Here is a 17,490-nt window from a genome sequence, read left to right on the forward strand (position 1 = left end):
TTTCATGAAAAGTACAGAGAAATAATGGATAAAGAAGAATTTACTTTTTTCAATAAAACTTAAGAAACTTTCACGTGAGATTCTATGAATTTGTTATTAGATTTAAAAAAAAAATGTAAGAAGAAAAACTTTGTAGTAAAGTGAAGAACATGCATGCAAAAAATCGATCACATTATTAAAGTAATGTTTCAGATTTTGTATCTTGCTTTAATAGGTTCATTACTGATTTGAAAGTGAACTCTGTGATAGCAGTTGATTAGAGTAGTTACAACCAGAAGAAAACTTGAAAGAACCTGAGAGACATAATACGCTAGATGAATGAACAGATAAACTGTATGACAAAATAAATATAAGGTTGATAAATACCATGAGGGGAACAAAAATTAAAAAGAAAAAAGACAGCTCATTGCAGTTATACTTCTTAAGAATTCTAAATTTATGACATTAACTTAAGAAATTGATTTCAGAATCACTGAAAACAAAATAAAAATTATATGGAAATTCATATGGAAGAGAGACTGCTTGCAGTAGCTTGTAGTTTCACCTAAAATATTTCCAAATCTATCTCCATGAAAATACTGTAGAGCTGGTAGGAGTTCAGAGAAGGGTTAAGAAGAAAGGTAATGAGCTTGTACACATTTTAATATAAAAAGAGAGATGATGGAAGTGTTTTCCTATACAAATTGCAAAAGTAAATTAGCTCAAAAGATTAAATTCTCTTTTCCATTAATGCAAGAAAATAACACTTTAAAACAGTAAAGATGTTATAAATAAATAATTTTCCCTTCAACATTAATTGAATTGTGGAAATAGGTCTGGTCAATGATATAACGAAATTAAAAAAGCAATTGTAGATGTAGGTGGATAACAAGATTATTCAGAATTCTTGCCAGAACATTTATCAAGCATCCCTTTCTGGATACGAAGGAGGCCAATGTGCTAGTCCTGAAACAGCGTAGTAATAAATGCTAAATCAAATAATTTGCCAGTGAATCAGAAGCTGTCTTTCTTCTTACTCAGAAGTTGGATAAAGAGATTATATATATTAATTAATATTATTCAATTTATGAAGATACTATTTTCAAAACTGAATTCAAAATGAAGTCTTAATAAATTAAATTTTAAAATTAAGAGTTCATAAATGAAAAGTAATGTTCAAATAGCAAGCAAATACTTGTTACTGAAACTGCTGAACTGCTCAAATTATGGCATTATCTGAATTCCGTAGGGCTTAATGCTGTGCTGGAAGAATTTTTATAACAAGTCTTTACTACCAATGCAGAAGCATTTTTCATATTTCTGTTTATTTAGCTGGTTCTGTTAAATGACTACTATCTTCAAAGTTGATAAACTGTTACGGAATTAGTACCATTATTGTAAATCCTGATGAACATGATAATTACAAATAACCACATTCACTAGTTACATGATTGATAGAGGTTCACACAAATACATGTGTATGTCTTGTTTATATGTCTGTATAGCATTCCTAATATCCTAAAGTTACCTTTATAGCAAATGTATATGTTCTCAATATAGATAAGAGTCCTCTGTATGAGTCAACCATTTTTGGGGTAGATGTCTATAGTCACTTGTGAATTGTATCACTTGTGTTTCCAGCATATATATGGTAGTTTTAGTTAACTAACAATGTTAACATACTGTCATTGTTTTGTTTTGATTTGCTTTGGCTTTTGTTGGCTAATATTTTGGTATCTAAATGAATATTCTTTTTCAATGAGCCTAGAGACTTGTATTGAATAATATAGTAAAAACCCATAAGAATAATTGAGAAATTGTTCACATCATAATTAAATTCTGAAAACTTTTGTATTTATTTAAATATACACTCTTATGATTAGCAAGCAGTAATATCAATACTTTATCCTGTGAAAGTTAATGTTTCTTTAAGCAAATAACTAAAAATGGGGAGGGGAAAGATTTTGTTCTTGGGGGAAGAGGAAATTGTTGAAATCAAGCATATTTAATGTGATAAGTCTTTCAACTTGTCTCTTTAGCTGCTTCCACATTTTGAAGACTGATGCCTTATTTTGTATCAAAACATATATATTGTCAGTCTTTTCAGATTTGTGGTCATTCTTGACTCTTGCTTCTGGAATTTCTCTACTTATCCACTTACCTATCCTTTGAAATGAACTTCCTAAAGCTCAATACATTACTCAAATCTGAGGCCTTACCACTATCAAACAGAAGAGACACAGACAGTGCTCACATTTATATGTCTTAATCTTATGATATTATGAAGAAGCCAGTGATACTGGTGAGCTATTTGAAGTTTTTGATCTACTGTTAGTACTTACATCTTTCTGTGCAGTTGATTACTAATCACAAAACTTTTCATTTATTTTACTGAGTTTTCCTCCTTATTCAGGCAAATTCCTCAATTTTTCAAGAACATTCAGAAAGGTGTGTTATAGGAGAAGACAAAAGAATTGAAACAAAAAACAGTAGCAGGAAATTTTGCGCTAGACTTTTTGAGACTGCTTTATTTAGTGCTGCATATTTTTAATAATATGAATAGCCTGTGAAATGACTGTAAAATAGTCTTAATGAGGATCCTAATCTACATGATGGGTTGTCCCCAGCTGGCATATGAGTACCCAACCCAGCCGCTTGCTCACTCCCCACAGTGGGATGAGGAAGAGAACAGGAATGTCAAAAGCAAGGACAAAAATAGCCAACGCAAACTTGTGGATCAAAGTAAAGTCAGTTTAATAAGTGATGGGAAAAAAAGAAAAAAAAAAAAAAAAGTGATGCAGAGGCAGTCGCTCACCACCAGCAGACTGATGCCCAGTTGATCCCCAAGCAAGGACTACTTTGAAAAAACTCCCCCAATTTTATTGCTGAGCATGACTCTCTATGGCATGAAATACCTCTTTGGTCAATTCAGGTCAGCTGTGACAGCTGTGTCGCCTCCCAGCCTCTTGCCTACTTACTGTGGGGCAGCATGGAAACAGAGAAGGCCTTGATGCTGGGCAAGCACTGTTCAGCAGTAGCTAAAACATTGATGGTGTGTTATCAATACTGGTTTGGTCACAAATGTAAAGCACACACTATATGGGCTACTATGAATTAACTCCATCCCAGCCAAATCCAGTACAATCTGTTAAATGGATGTTTCTAATGAATAAAAAAACCCCAAACAAACAAAAAACCCCAAACCAGAATCTTTAAATTGCTTACTTTGAGCTTCAATATGGACAGTGAAATTTTTTTTTGTTTTGATTTTGAGTAATACAGTCTTTGAAAAATACTTTAAGTAAGTATGAATAGCTCTGGATAGTCCTAAGCAATAAAGATTTTCAACAATATATTAGGGGTATGTCTCCAGCTTGTGATACAGAGCACAAGTATTATCTTAAGTTTGTGAATATGCAGTTCAGTTGTTTTCATAGGGTTAACTGTGTTATAGCCAAGAACAAACAAGAGCAATTATTGTTGCTTTAAAGAGAAAATAATAAAATAGATAAAATTAAACTTTTCTGGTAATCAATAATGGAATTAAGATGATTAAAGATCTGTGATAATACTGTCATTCCTTAGTTTCATGCTTTCTTTTCATGCGTTATTCAAATAATAACCAAATACTGTGTTCATATTCAGCACACACACTGCTTTCTTGGAGTCAGGTCTATTTCTCGTGAAATGTAGAAAGTCATCCTTTTTATGCCAGGATTTCTCATGTCTTTTTTTCTCTCCCCTGCCCTCTTCCATTTTCTTTTTTCTTTCCCTTTCTTTTTTCTTCCTTCCCTTACAAGGCTGTCCAATAGCCAAATTGCATTACCTTTCATTATAACTCTCATGTCAGAATTTATAACCCATAGTTGCTTCTATGTCTATGTAAAGAAAATGATCTAGCCTCTTCATAGCTTTCCACCTGTGTAGGGCCTTTTCCTTTGGCTTTCTCAAGGCCATACAATTTCTTTCCGGTCTTCTAAACCTTAGCTGGAAGATGGTGTTTTCTTGTGCTCATATGCTGCTTCCACTTATATTTCTCCTTGTAACTTTTTCTGTCCATTTTTCTCAGTATATCTTAAAGAGAGTCTCTGGTATTCTGTCATACAGATTTCCAAGGAACTAACCCCTTACAATTATGAAAAGCAGAAAAACAAACATAAAAACTCAACAAGGAAATCCATTCATTTATGTCATGTTTATTGCGTACTCTTCAGATAATATTGTTTATGGATCTTTGCTGGTAAAGATTTTTGCTGAAGTGATAGGGCTTTTTCTGTTTACCAATGTAGCTTCTTTGCCAAGCTTGAGTTAAGGAGCTTTTCAGGGAATACCTGAGGAGTTAAAAATAGAAATGTCTGAATGGATATATTGTATGAGAGAAAAAATAAATTTAGTGTTGAACTTAAGCACAATTATCTAACCAATGAAGTGAAAGTTTACCACACATACGTCTGCATTAATTACAGTCCCTTAATTAGCAGGGTACCCATTAGCTACCCTCTACACATCTTATTCCACATTGCCATTAGAGTCTTTTTGCATAGCTTTATCCATTTTTGTGAATACACAAAATTTAAGGAAAAGATTGTTTTTCATATTTTGGGTTTGAAAAAGTGTCCTTTTCCTAGTTAATTAAAATTTTTAATATATGGAATGTTTTGGTAGCATGAATTCTCAGCTTAAGGACTGTGATATTCACTTGTAAATGTGTCATTGATTCCTCTCAGAACAAATTAATCCTAATCCTTCTTTTGTTTGTGAGAGATAAATTTATTCCTTTAAATATTTCCCCTGTAATTTCTGAATATGTGGTATTTCTGTTATTTTCTTCAGGGATAGGATATCCTGAACAAAGCAAAATACAGCTATTGAGGGCTCACCGTCGATTAATATAATGACATTATATTGTGATAAGAACCTTCATATCAGTTTATTTATTTTAATATTTTACATAAAGTTTTAACTGGTCCTGTTCACAGTGTGGAAATTTTCATTATGACCCAACAGTTCTCAAGTTATTTTATGTTTTGGTTTGGTTTTGGGGTTTTGTGTTTTGGATTTGCTTTCTTTGTTTGTTTATGAGAATGTTATAGTTAGTTTAAAGGCAAATTGTGCACATTCATTGTTTAAATTCTCCTAATGTATTTGTTAATACATTTTACCTTGTTAGTAGTGCAGAAGCTCATTTGTCATGCTATTTCTCCATCCTCCTTTGGTCAATTGCAGTGCAGGATCATATTGTTTAAAGTATATGGGACTCCTCCCCTTTCTTGTCAGATGGAGCTATTAATTATGAAACATAATAGTAATAATGTAAATAATTATATCTAACAATTATTTCTTTTGTATTTGGCCATTTTAGTAGAAACATCAGCTTGATGTAATATTATGTGTAGGTCTTAAATACAGGACCTTCCCAAATCTGATAATTTTTCATTATAACATAAACAATGCAGACAGATAACAGCCAAAAAAGTATGTGCAAAGTATATTGAAAGTAAATTTAATACACAGACAGCCACATGAATCTTTTAATGTTCAGATCAGCTCTGATGTAGATGCATGTCCTGCAGATACATAATAAGACATTGCAGTTATTAATTTGGAAATCTGGTCTTTTGGAACAATATAAAATAAAAGTAGAAAACACTATTCTTAGTGATTGAAGAAAACCATGTTCCTTTCATTTTTTTCAACATCATAGGGTTCCCTGTACTTCACTCTGTCAGGATACCAAAAACACCTGGAAAACTTTTGAGGACCTCATAACTCAGGTTATTCAGGGAAAGAATGCTTCACTCACAACTTAATTCTTTCAAGATTGTCTTGTTATCCTCTGTTTTGTTGTCTTGCTTTGACAAGAGTCTATTTTCTTGCTTACATCTGCCATCAGTCGAAGAGGTAGAATTCAAGAAGACTAACAAGTTTATAAGAAACAGTTTGTTGAGCACTGAATTTAGATATACTTCTGAAGTAACTGCTGATTTGCAGTCTACTACAACTGTTAGTTAAAGATAAAATCCTTTTTAGAATGTTTCCACTTACTTGCCCAGTCAAACTGTTGCAATGTGCTGAGTCTCCTAACCAAGCGATAACATCTTTTCAAAATACAGAACTGCTATTTGCAGCTCTTATTTTTTGGTTCCAAGTGATTGTCTTGAAGAAAACAATGGTTGAATTTCAACCTGTAGCAACATGACAAATTTTTTTGTTTGATAATTATGGTGAGCATTTCATCATCTGAATTGTGAGAAACCTTGCAAAATTGCATACTGCATATTTTTTTTAAAAAACCATTCATTGAAGGATTGTTTTGAAATGGTTACACTACCCAAACAGATGCATTTCATTCCTCGGTTACAATAACAATGGCATTTTACAAAATTACAGAATTTAAATACACTAATAAACAGTAGTTTAAACTCATCTGTTATATTATGGAAATGTGCAATGAACACACGTTCATAACCAAAAGCATAACAGTCCCTTCTTACAAATAGCTCATTTTATCAGTATTTTCCTTTCATTATTTTTCTTTGAGTTTTTGTTTATTTTCCTTTCTAATCCTGAAATGATTCTATATTTCTGCTAAAGTCCAGAAACAATTATTTACTTCAATCTTAGTGTTAGGTCCTTGCACTTTATATAAGGCTCAAATAAAGTCTTTGAGGAAACATAGCTGGATGTTGGTGTATTTTCCCTATTTATTTTTTTCCTATAAGCCAAGTGTGTAGGGTTGGTTCTAAGTTCAGCTGAAAAAAGTGGAAATTTTTTTTCTAACTTTGTCACTAAACCAACCTGAATTTCATCTTCGTTGAACTGGGAATGTTACTAAAATGAAACATTAAGGCAGTGCAGAAATGTTTGTAATTTCTGGTAACAGTCTAAGTACATTTTTAAAGGAAGGTCACAGACTTCTGTTCCTCTGTGATTTTTCCTTTACTTCTGAAAGAGGGTTTTGTCCCTTCTTTTCTCTCTTCTATATTTCCCTCTTTACACATTTTCCTTTCATTTTATGCCAGTTTGCCTCTTCAGTCTCTTTTTTCTATTACTCGCTGCAATGCCTGTTAAAATTCTTTTCCAAACACTTTAAACAACTTACATACATTTAATATTTGTATTTATTTTAAACTTAAGAACTCAGTTAACATTTTTTTCCCCGGCACTTTTTTACTCAACAGTTAAGTGCACATAGAAGTATTATGGCCTTTTTTTATTTATGCAATAGTATTAACATCAAAGCATAGAAGGCAACTATAGGTTACCTGAAGTTCCATGTAATTTTAAGCAACATAGCCGTCTGTTCATGTTTACAGACAGAGGTGGAGATTGGCAGAAAGAAATATCTATGGTATGGGCTCGGTTTTGGGGCCACTCCTATTTAAGATCTCTATTGATGATCTAGACGAGGGGATCGAGTGCACCCTCAGTAAGTTTGCAGATGACACCAAGTTGGGTGGGAGTGTTGATCTGCTCGAGGGTAGGGAGGCTCTGCAGAGAGATCTGGACAGGCTGGAGCGATGGGCTCAGGCCAACTGTAGGAGTTTCAATAAGGCCAAATGCTGGGTGCTGCACTTGGGCCACAACAACCCCCAGCAGCGCTACAGGCTTGGGGAGGAGTGGCTGGAGAGCTGCCAGTCAGAGAGGGACCTGGGGGTGTTGATTGACAGCCAGCTGAACATTAGCCAGCAGTGTGCCCAGGTGGCCAAGAAGGCCAATGGCATCCTGGCTTGTGTCAGAAATAGCGTGGCCAGCAGGGACAGGGAAGTGATCTTACCCCTGTACTTGGCACTGGTGAGGCCGCACCTCAATTCCTGTGTTCAGGACACAGGACAAAGGACAAAAAGGACATTGAATTACTCGAGCGTGTCCAGAGAAGGGCAACAAAGCTGGTGAAGTGTCTGGAGCACAGGTCTTATGAGGAGTGGCTGAGGGAACTGGGGTTGTTTAGTCTGGAGAAGAGGAGGCTGAGGAGAGACCTCATCGCCCTCTACAACTACCTGAAAGGGGTTTGCAGAGAACTGGGGATGAGTCTCTTTAACTAAGTAATAGCAACAGGACAAGAGGTAATGGCCACAAATTGCGCCAGGGAAGGTTTAGACTAGAAATTAGGAAGCATTTCTTTCCAGAACGGGTTGTTAGGCATTGGAATGGGTTTCTCAGGGAGGTGGTGGAGTCCCCATCCCTGGAGGTGTTTAAGAGTCTGGTTGACATAGCACTGAGGGATATGGTGTAGTTGGGAACTGTTAATGTTGGGTTGATGGTTGGACTGGATGGTCATCAAGGTCTTTTCCAACCTAGATGATTCTGTGATTCTGTAATATCAATTGCGTATATTCCCAGTTTGATTCAGCACTTATTCAGAACTATACTGCTGGTTTGTGTGTGTGTGTTTGGCACTTTGTGGATTTTGTTAATTATTTTTCTTTTTTTAAAGTCATAATTTACGCTGACAGGAGGCAAGTAGAGAAGCCAGGAACTAACTTGATTTGTGAGAATCCCTCTGAGAAGTGTACAAAAGAAGCTACTCTTGTAGGCTGCAGTGTGTGCTTACGTGGAACTGTAATGATATAACTGAATGCTATGGGAGAAATTATTTTATACTCTGGTTTTCAAGAGTACTGTTACTAAACTTGCTTTCTTATCTGCTAACACAAGGGTTGAAATTATACATAGAATCACAGAATGGTTTGGGTTGGAAGGGACCTTTGAAGATCATCTAGTTCACGCCCCTGCCATGGGCAGGAACATCTTTCACTAAATCAGGTTGCTCAAAATCCCATCCAACCTGACCTTGAACACCTCCAGTGATGGGGCACCCACAACTTGGAACACAACATTCTCGCTCTAACTTAAGAAAAGTACAATCAGATTGATAAATATTATGACATGAATAATTTCCTGATTTTTTAACAGAAAGCATAGCATGGCTTTCAAATATTAGTTAAAAATGTCCTAACATTCAGCTCCCTGCTGTGTTCAGATTTTTAAAAATTGCTTTGAATTACAGTTCTGACAAAAGCAGAGTTGTTGGATCAATTTAATACCATTATTACCTTGTGCCTTTTGTCTTTTCTATCTCTCTGAAATGGGAAAGGATAGCCCACAAACCTGAAATTATAATCATCTTACTCCTATTGTTGTAATTCAAACTGACCTATGCATCTTCAGAGTAGCAAATAACCATTTATTTGAGAATGAAATAAAAGGATAGACATGATCATGTGGACTAAAATGTTTTCCATTTCTGCCTAGATTATGTGTATCCAACTGTTCTAAGACAAAGTGATGACACCTGAATTATTTGGGTACTTGTTCTGTGTCACTATTGAATTACACATAGTCTTCAAACATTTCTTCTGCTTTGATCTGTGCCTGATTTGGCTTTCTGCACAATGTTTGTTTTAGTTGCATACAGAAAGAGTAGTTAATCAACATTTTTTTTGCTGTTTAATGAACAAATTTCACATACAAAATATATATTTCAATATCCTGGATTTCGCTCAAACAAGTCTGGTGAGGGAACTGTAATAATGCTAATAAACAATTATAGCTCTTAAAATAGATACCATAGATTGTTTAAATATCATTTCAAACCTTTGAAAGTACCACATAGTTTTGCACAAAAGGATTTCCTATGTTAAAATAACTGGGGTGCATTCTCATGAGACTGGGTAAAATAAATGTCAAGAATATTGAAGTGACCCTGAAAAAAAAACATAAACCCAGAAAATTTAGTTTTACGCTAAATTTAAAATTAATCCAAATCTGTTAAAAGAGAGGAAATGCTCTTGTCCTTAAACTATAATGACCGCATATCAAGACTAAATAAAAAGGGAAGGAAAAAATTGTAATAGTTTGTCACTGTTAATTTAAAATACCTGGTACCTCAATGCTAAAAGTGTCTTAATTAAAATTATATAGGTCATCTAAGATATGATAGTAAATGAAAGTTAGTTATTAATGCCTACTGTAGCATTGCCTCAAGGTTTTATGTTTTCAGGGTTTTTTTGTGATTAAACTCAGATACCGAAATCCTCAACTACAAGGTTTCTTTTTGGAATAATAACAGTATTACTTGGAAACAGTTTCTTATTTAAACCCATTTTATTGATTTTTATTTCTCCCCCCCCCCCCCCCCCCCGGAATTACTATTTTTCTATTTGTTTATTAATGAAATCATTTTTTCTATTGTTTATCTGGTAGATATAGCACAACTTTTTCTACCGTGATTTATACAATTGACTATGTTGTTTATTATAGTAAATTAATAATAGGGAAAAATTATATTTTTTCATTAATCTGTGTGTATCTGCATGTATGTATATTTATATACATGTACATATATATACACATTAAAACTTTTAGAGTTTTTTACTTTAATTTATTTTACAAGTATTTATGAATTCAAGAAAGATCCTTTAAAACATTATAATTATGGAATGTGCCTTAATATAACTCTCCATATCATTTTAACATACTTTTATTAAAGTATTTCAATTTAGAAATATTCTTATAGCTTTCAATCACTGTCATGAACACATATTTAGAACTAGATTTTAGATATCAATAAATGTTAATAATATTGAACTAGGTTGCATTAACATTCTCGTTATCATCATTACTAAAACTGTTTATGTTTTCTATTAAAATATACCTTAACATTTTCTTTTAATTGCAGCTGAATGCGGAGCCTCCACGACAAATAATGAAGGAATCTTATTGTCCCCAAATTATCCTCTTAACTATGAAAACAACCATGAATGTATTTATAGCATTCAGGTACAAGCAGGGAAAGGAATCAATATTTCTGCCAGAACATTTCATTTAGCCCAAGGAGATGTTCTTAAGGTATGTAATCATGTAACTTATTTGTTATTTCTAAACTTGTAGTTCCTCGTATTGTTGAAGTTTATCTGTCTGTGGTAGTGTCAGGTAAGTTTGTAATAAGCACCTCTTAGTAAATATGTATCGAAACCAGTTCCATTTCTAAAAATTTAAAAATTAGGCAACCTAAGGTGTTTCTCTAGTCAACATATATTTTTCTGACTACATACAACTAAAAAAGAGATTGAAACTCTAAACCATATGGTGCCTTAATGTGTATTTGTAGTCTATTCTTAGTGTTAAATATTCATCAATTACATCTTTTGTAAATCCTATTTTCTTCCTCAGTATCTTCATAACTTGAGCTGTGATCTAAACATAATAAACATTACACCCAGAAGCTTAATTTAATACACTGTCTACCTACTGCATTTTGTACATGAGGTTTACACTTTAAATGACTTTAATCTTGTGTGGTATGTAACATCTCCTGCAATTTCGCAGCAATTACATTTGAAGAGAATTTTTGCGTTAAACAAAGAAACAAAAAGGGGAAAAACAGAATAATAAAACTTTCCAGAGTTTTATAGAGTGATTTCAGTCTATAAATTCTGTAGCATTTACTTTGATTTGTTCATAGATTTTATTATTGTATTCCCCAAAATATATATTTCCAAATGCATGTATTGCTTAACCAACTACATATTTAAAGTTGCTGATGATCAGGGTGTGTTTTAGTACTGTCCTGGGAAAACACGACAAACACATACCATCTAAATACCATAAATATCTGTAAAATGGATTCAATAATTGTCTAAGTTTTCAGACTATATAATTAAACTTGCCTCTCAGAAATCAAAGAAACAAGAGGTACCATGCCAATTATGTTTGATTTAAAAAGTTTTTCCACCATATTCTGCCATGTAGTTATGAAAATGAGAAGGATTATGGAAAGATACATTTCTAAGAAACAGCTACGATTCAGACTGCTTTTTAGCTCATCTAACTTTAGCCATCTGAGTATTAGGTTAGGATTTCTGTCAGACATAGGCATTTCCAAAAGGGTTTAATTATACTTAAGGCATAAGCAGACCTAAACAACTAATGTAAGATGAAATCAGGCAGGAAGAATAAAATAAATTTAAAAAAATGTTTTAAATAAAAATAAGTATTATGTTCTTCATAAAACAAAACACAGTCAAAACAAAATAAACCAAAGGCTACTAAATACCCATTTTATTTTGGCCTCACTGCTTATTTCAGAACCAAGTAGATATATTTTAATTTTTACATTCATTAATACAGAAAGATTTAATTTGAAAGATGCTTAGTATTTATTAACTTATAAATAGCATGGCAGAAAACCAAACAAAACTCCCCAGTTATTCAAGCTAATGTTAAAACATCCAGATGATGTGTGCAAGTATGTAATTTTAATGGTTTTGGAATTTCTTAATGAAGCAGAAAAATTAGTGAAGTTATGGTAAGATCTTTAACCAAAATAATCATAAGATTTGAATCAGGTCATGTAAATTTGAATCCTTATCCATCCAAATCACTATCCTAATGTTTCTGTCCACATTTTTTATGCTCATCCAATCAAAGAATACTACTGCATTTTCCTCAAGAGTTTTTAGTTTGAAACCTTTCAAATCTATTATCTTAGTGTAAAAGTCATAGCACTGGAGGGAGGGAGCTGCAGTTATATACAGTTACAGCAATATAAACTTTTATATAAATATAAATAAATACGAATATAAATCATGACAAACTTTTTTCTTCTTTTTTCTTTCTTAACCATTTAATGCACATACAATTTTAAAAAGATCCATGCATTTAAGTTTTCTCAAGTGCCATTCCAACCATGTGCACTACAGATGTTTAACCAGAAAATGTTAACTCAGAGGCTTATAAAATGGAATTCTACTTTAATATTGCTACTCAATTAATGTGAACTTAAGAGTAATGCCAAATTAATTATAAATGGAGGGAGGCCACCACTCAGCTGTAAATGTCATTGGCAGAAATATTTGCTGTGTTTTGCAGGTGTGTCTATTAGGTGAAAGTAGTATCTAGTAATTAAAGTGTTTTTCAGATCAACAGTCTTGAATTATAATAATGAGCTGAAGATAGCCCCAAATCTATTAAAAAAATACAAGAAGTATTATTTATTATGGTTATCACCTTTTTTTCAGCCTATCTTTCATTGTAGCAAGACAGAGGCACTTGACGTTTAATATTGTGGGAAGGAATTATATCTGGAACTCATCGTGTCTTTTCTTGCCTCATCTCTCAGTTGAAGCTCTTACAAATTGTCTTAATCCCATAAGACTGTTTTTTGATGTGTTCATTTGAGAAGGAGGTTTGTTTCAGGAAATATAAAGAAGCAGTCGCACATTCCAAAACTTTTCTCATGGAACCAGTTCTGAAGTTGGTCCCTATTATTATTGATTACTGCTTATCTCCAGGAGCTGAAAAAGAATCAGTGGAAGATTTGGTGTGTGATTGACTTGGGAATATGCCTAGTATTTATCATTAATATCTTCAAGATAAGGAAAGTAGTCTTGGTTATCCACATTCTTTTCCTGTATTCTCTTAGACCGATTTACATTAATCCCAGTAAAACATCTTTGAAGACAAGTTTGCAGAAACTTCGTTTTATTTTTGCAGAATTTGTAGCTAAAATGAAAAAAGAGAAACTACTGCTTAATTTGCCTGTTTTGCTGACTTTGGAGAATACGCATTTGGCTACAGGACTAGGACATTAAGATTATACTTTAGTTTTAAGTGAATCAATAATAGTCAACAAATGCGTACATCTATCTAATATATATCACTACTTTGTAAATGTATATAAATATTAATGCCTTGACCAAAGTCTAAGAAATATCTGAGGTAAGTAAAGAATAATGATGTCTTCTAGAATGAAGAATGTCAATGGAAGGAAGTTGAGTTAAAAATAAATAATCATCCAGTCTTATACTAAACAGCTGAGTGATGTATAGTGAGTGACAGTTACCTTTTAACTATGAAATAGGGAGGGTAATGAATTCACCATTTGAAAACCAAAATACTTAAACAACACCTTCCAGACAGGACTTCCTTTCCCCAAACACAATTAAAGCAACCCTGTATTATTTCAAAATTAAAGCTCAGTTTTTTAGCTACAGACTTTGGTTAAGAAATGGATAATGGATCTCTGTTCTTCAGAACTGATAGATTAAAATGTTGACAAAGAAGTTAATCATGTACTTTGTGTTACTTTTTCTATCAGCTAATATTTTAGATTATTAGAGCTATTCAGATAAAATTCCATTCAAAGAATAAAGAAACTGAATATTCTACTAAATTTTTGATATGTTATTTAATCAAGTCATGGGGTCTACTGCTTACCACATGAATTAACTGACCATGGATCAAATTTATACCTGACAAGCACTGTGATTGAAACAATGAAACAGCTGGACTGGGAATACAGCATTAGAGGCAAACAGCATATTTAATGCAAAGAAATCACCACCCTTACTGTTACTCCCCAGGCAGTGAAGGAGGAGTTCCCATTTATCAATTCTGAACTGGTATAGAACAAAGGTTTCAGAACATATAATTTGTTTTTTATTTGCTTCATTTAGTATGCAATTCTCTTTTTATCTTTTTGATGTAAGTGCTCCGGCTATTTACATTAATGTTGTATGTGGGTTTTTTGTTTTGCTGGTTGGTTTTTATTGGAAAATATAAGAAATATATGTGTGTCTACTTTTATTTTTTTGTGCAGGGCTATAACCTGCTCTTGGTAGTGCCACATCTTGTTTTAATATTCATGAAAGTTTCATGAAGGCATATGAAGAATTTAAGATCTGTATAGTCACTATATGCAAATCCATTAATCTCAGAAACTGTATAACAATTGTTTCTTTCTTTGTAATTGTACTGATAACTGAATTTGTGCACTACATTTCCAGAATACAAAATTTTTAGAGTAAATTTCCTCTGTGGGAGGCAGGGGAAAATAATACATGGTTTCCAAATATGAGAACATTTCTACCTGCATTTTTTCCCTTGCTTTTATCTCCATTCACCAGTTTGGCTTGTAAACTCTGTAGTCTCTGTTAGCTGTAAGCAAACCCTTTTGATATGCACAGAAAGGAACAGAGTTGCCATTCTACTTGCCTGAATAGTCCATTGTTAGTGGTGAACACTTCATTGGTGTTGAAATCAGCTGAATGTAGAAAGTATTCTTGTATGTCAAAGATTTTTTAATATACTTTTCTAATTTACTGGGGGAAGGGTATCTTTTATTATAATTGAAGCTTGAACAAAGATAATATGATTATTTTCTTTATTTTCAGTAGATATCAACATAAATAAAAATGTACGCATGCATGATACTAATTACTGAATACTTTTCTCTTAATGTTAAAAAAACCCAAACCCCTGCCCTGAAAAGATCTGCAGGCAGCTTCCATAAATTAACCTGAAACAAAAGAGAAAGGAACACCAAGTATGAAAAGGACTGACATGGAAAAAATATCAGTTGTTTGTGGGGATTTTTTTTTCCTTTTGTAGTAGGTTATGTGCTTGGCAGTATGTAGAGTGAGAGCTGATGGGCCAGATGAGTTTGCAACTATGTGGAATAACATAGTTTTAAGAATTATTTTTGATACTGCAAAGAGCAATCTTTCTTTTCCTTCTACTACAACACTCAGTGCAGCAACAGGCAGGTAATGGTGTGTCAATAAACCAAATAGAAGAACTGGCATCAAGGGTCTCCTTATCCTGGGCTTGGCTCAGCACTCTTCGTGCTCTTGCAAAATATGGAGCTTTCAGTTTTACTGCATTTGTTTGCCGTCTCACCTGTGGGCCAGCATTGAAATGTGTACATGATTCAGTTTTTGAGGGTTTTTATGCAAAGACCTTGAAAGGAGGTAATGTTTGGGGGCTTTGCTAATTTGCTTCTTAAGAATCTCCACACTTGCTATTATAATCTTTCCGGAATATCATCCTGAAAACATGAGTGAGAAATAGGTAATAAATACAGGGGAAAAAAACCCCACACCAAACATATGGGTGCTTTTCTGTCTTTATATTAGTGCTTCTATTTGCATGCGATATAAATGATACATTTGACAGGGTGTTGACAGCCGCAGCTTTGAGATGCTGATTTTATGTTATTTCTTCTCTTTATAAAGGCACAGATCTTCATATCCATATGCCTTTTATGTTTCAATGACAAATCTCAAAAATAGTTTGATTAAATTGCACAGATTTCATACATTCACTTTATAGTATTCCCTTGCTAAAATTTTATGGAGTTAAATAAGTTAGCAGAAACAAGACCATTAATTTCCATTTAAATTTGTTGATAGTGGAACCCCATGAAAGCTTAGGAAGTCTTATATATTCTATAGCCATAAATGCAAACATAACCTGTCTTCCCCAAATTAAACATTACATCAGTTCAAATCATATTTATCTAAAGTGTTCACTATTAGCATCCTTCCCTATAACATTTCAAAATATCACTGCGATATGAAGGACATAAATGCAATTTTCTGTGCCTTTGCTCCTCTTTATGAATTAATCATTTATCAGAACAGGTCTTTAAATAGCTGATAAGGATGGACCACTGTTTTCCAAATATCTTGTCACTGACATGTTCAGGCATTATATTATTCAGGCCATACATTTAGCACCCAAGTGACATAAATCCAGATGTGCTGGCAAGGCCTGTAAGAAAGAATATTCCTAAATTAAAAGTAAGATAATGGTACTACCTTAATTCACATATAATCTCGTCTTCTGGATCAAATTCTGAAGCTGAATTATTAATTTCAAAATCTTTAGCAAAACTCCCACCTATTTTAGGAATGTTAGAAAGAAAATGCTGGTTCTTCAAATCTCACAAGAGAATGTAGGCTGTTACCACTTTGCAACTTAAACTGTATAATTTAAATTACATCTAGAAATTTCTATTTAGTGCCCATTAACTTGAATGAAGCACAAAAATGACAACATGACTTAAATTGAGAATTATACTACAAAATACACATCCATTTATTGTCCTAAGGGAGATCCCACTCTGAAGAAGAGGACTATATGTTACTCTGAATATCTGTAAGTCAGCAACCAAAAGAAAATAAAAAATTTCAGTTTCATGTTCAGATGAATCACATCGTCTCCAAATACAGTTCTCCTACTCAAAGAATCATAAAGTTTCAGAAGTGTTAGGGTACTTTAAATTTTGTTCCTTCATAGAAATAATATAGACTTAGAAGTATTCTAACAGTGGGGCAGCTAGTTAGCCCATAAAATAGTATTAGTGTCAACTCTGGAGAGATGACAGTTAACAAAATTGGCCATAAAATGTGTGTGGGGAAATTCTAACATGGAGAAAATTTGTATCATGAGGTGGCTTATGGGAAGTTCTGGTGAGATGTTGAGAATAGTTGGTATAACTTATTATTAGCTTCCTTTGGTTAAGTATAAGTGATACACACATAGCAGGAAATGGATTACTCTTATGCAGTGTTTAAAAATAAAATAAATCCTGAAAACTTGTGTGTTATTATTAATAAGTGGCTTGGAGAGATTAGGAGAAAGAGCATCAAATTTAAACAGGGTTTTCTTTAAGTCTGTCATGATGTAAATATCTCCATAAGTTAACAGTAATTCTCCTGGAATGGA

The 17,490-nt window shown here is 33.2% G+C and overlaps 1 protein-coding gene across 2 annotated transcripts in view; it reads left to right on the plus strand.

Moving 5' to 3' along the window:
• The window catches only part of CSMD3 (CUB and Sushi multiple domains 3), a 756,099-nt gene that overhangs the window by 481,673 nt on the left and 256,936 nt on the right, over positions 1–17,490 (plus strand). For both annotated transcript variants that reach the window (XM_074808674.1, XM_074808748.1), the window contains one exon: positions 10,661–10,830. In XM_074808674.1, coding sequence (XP_074664775.1) covers positions 10,661–10,830 — 170 coding nt within the window. The remainder of the gene's footprint in view (positions 1–10,660; positions 10,831–17,490) is intronic.

Source organism: Strix aluco, chromosome 1 (genome assembly GCF_031877795.1).
Source record: "Strix aluco isolate bStrAlu1 chromosome 1, bStrAlu1.hap1, whole genome shotgun sequence".
Lineage (NCBI taxonomy): Eukaryota > Metazoa > Chordata > Aves > Strigiformes > Strigidae > Strix > Strix aluco.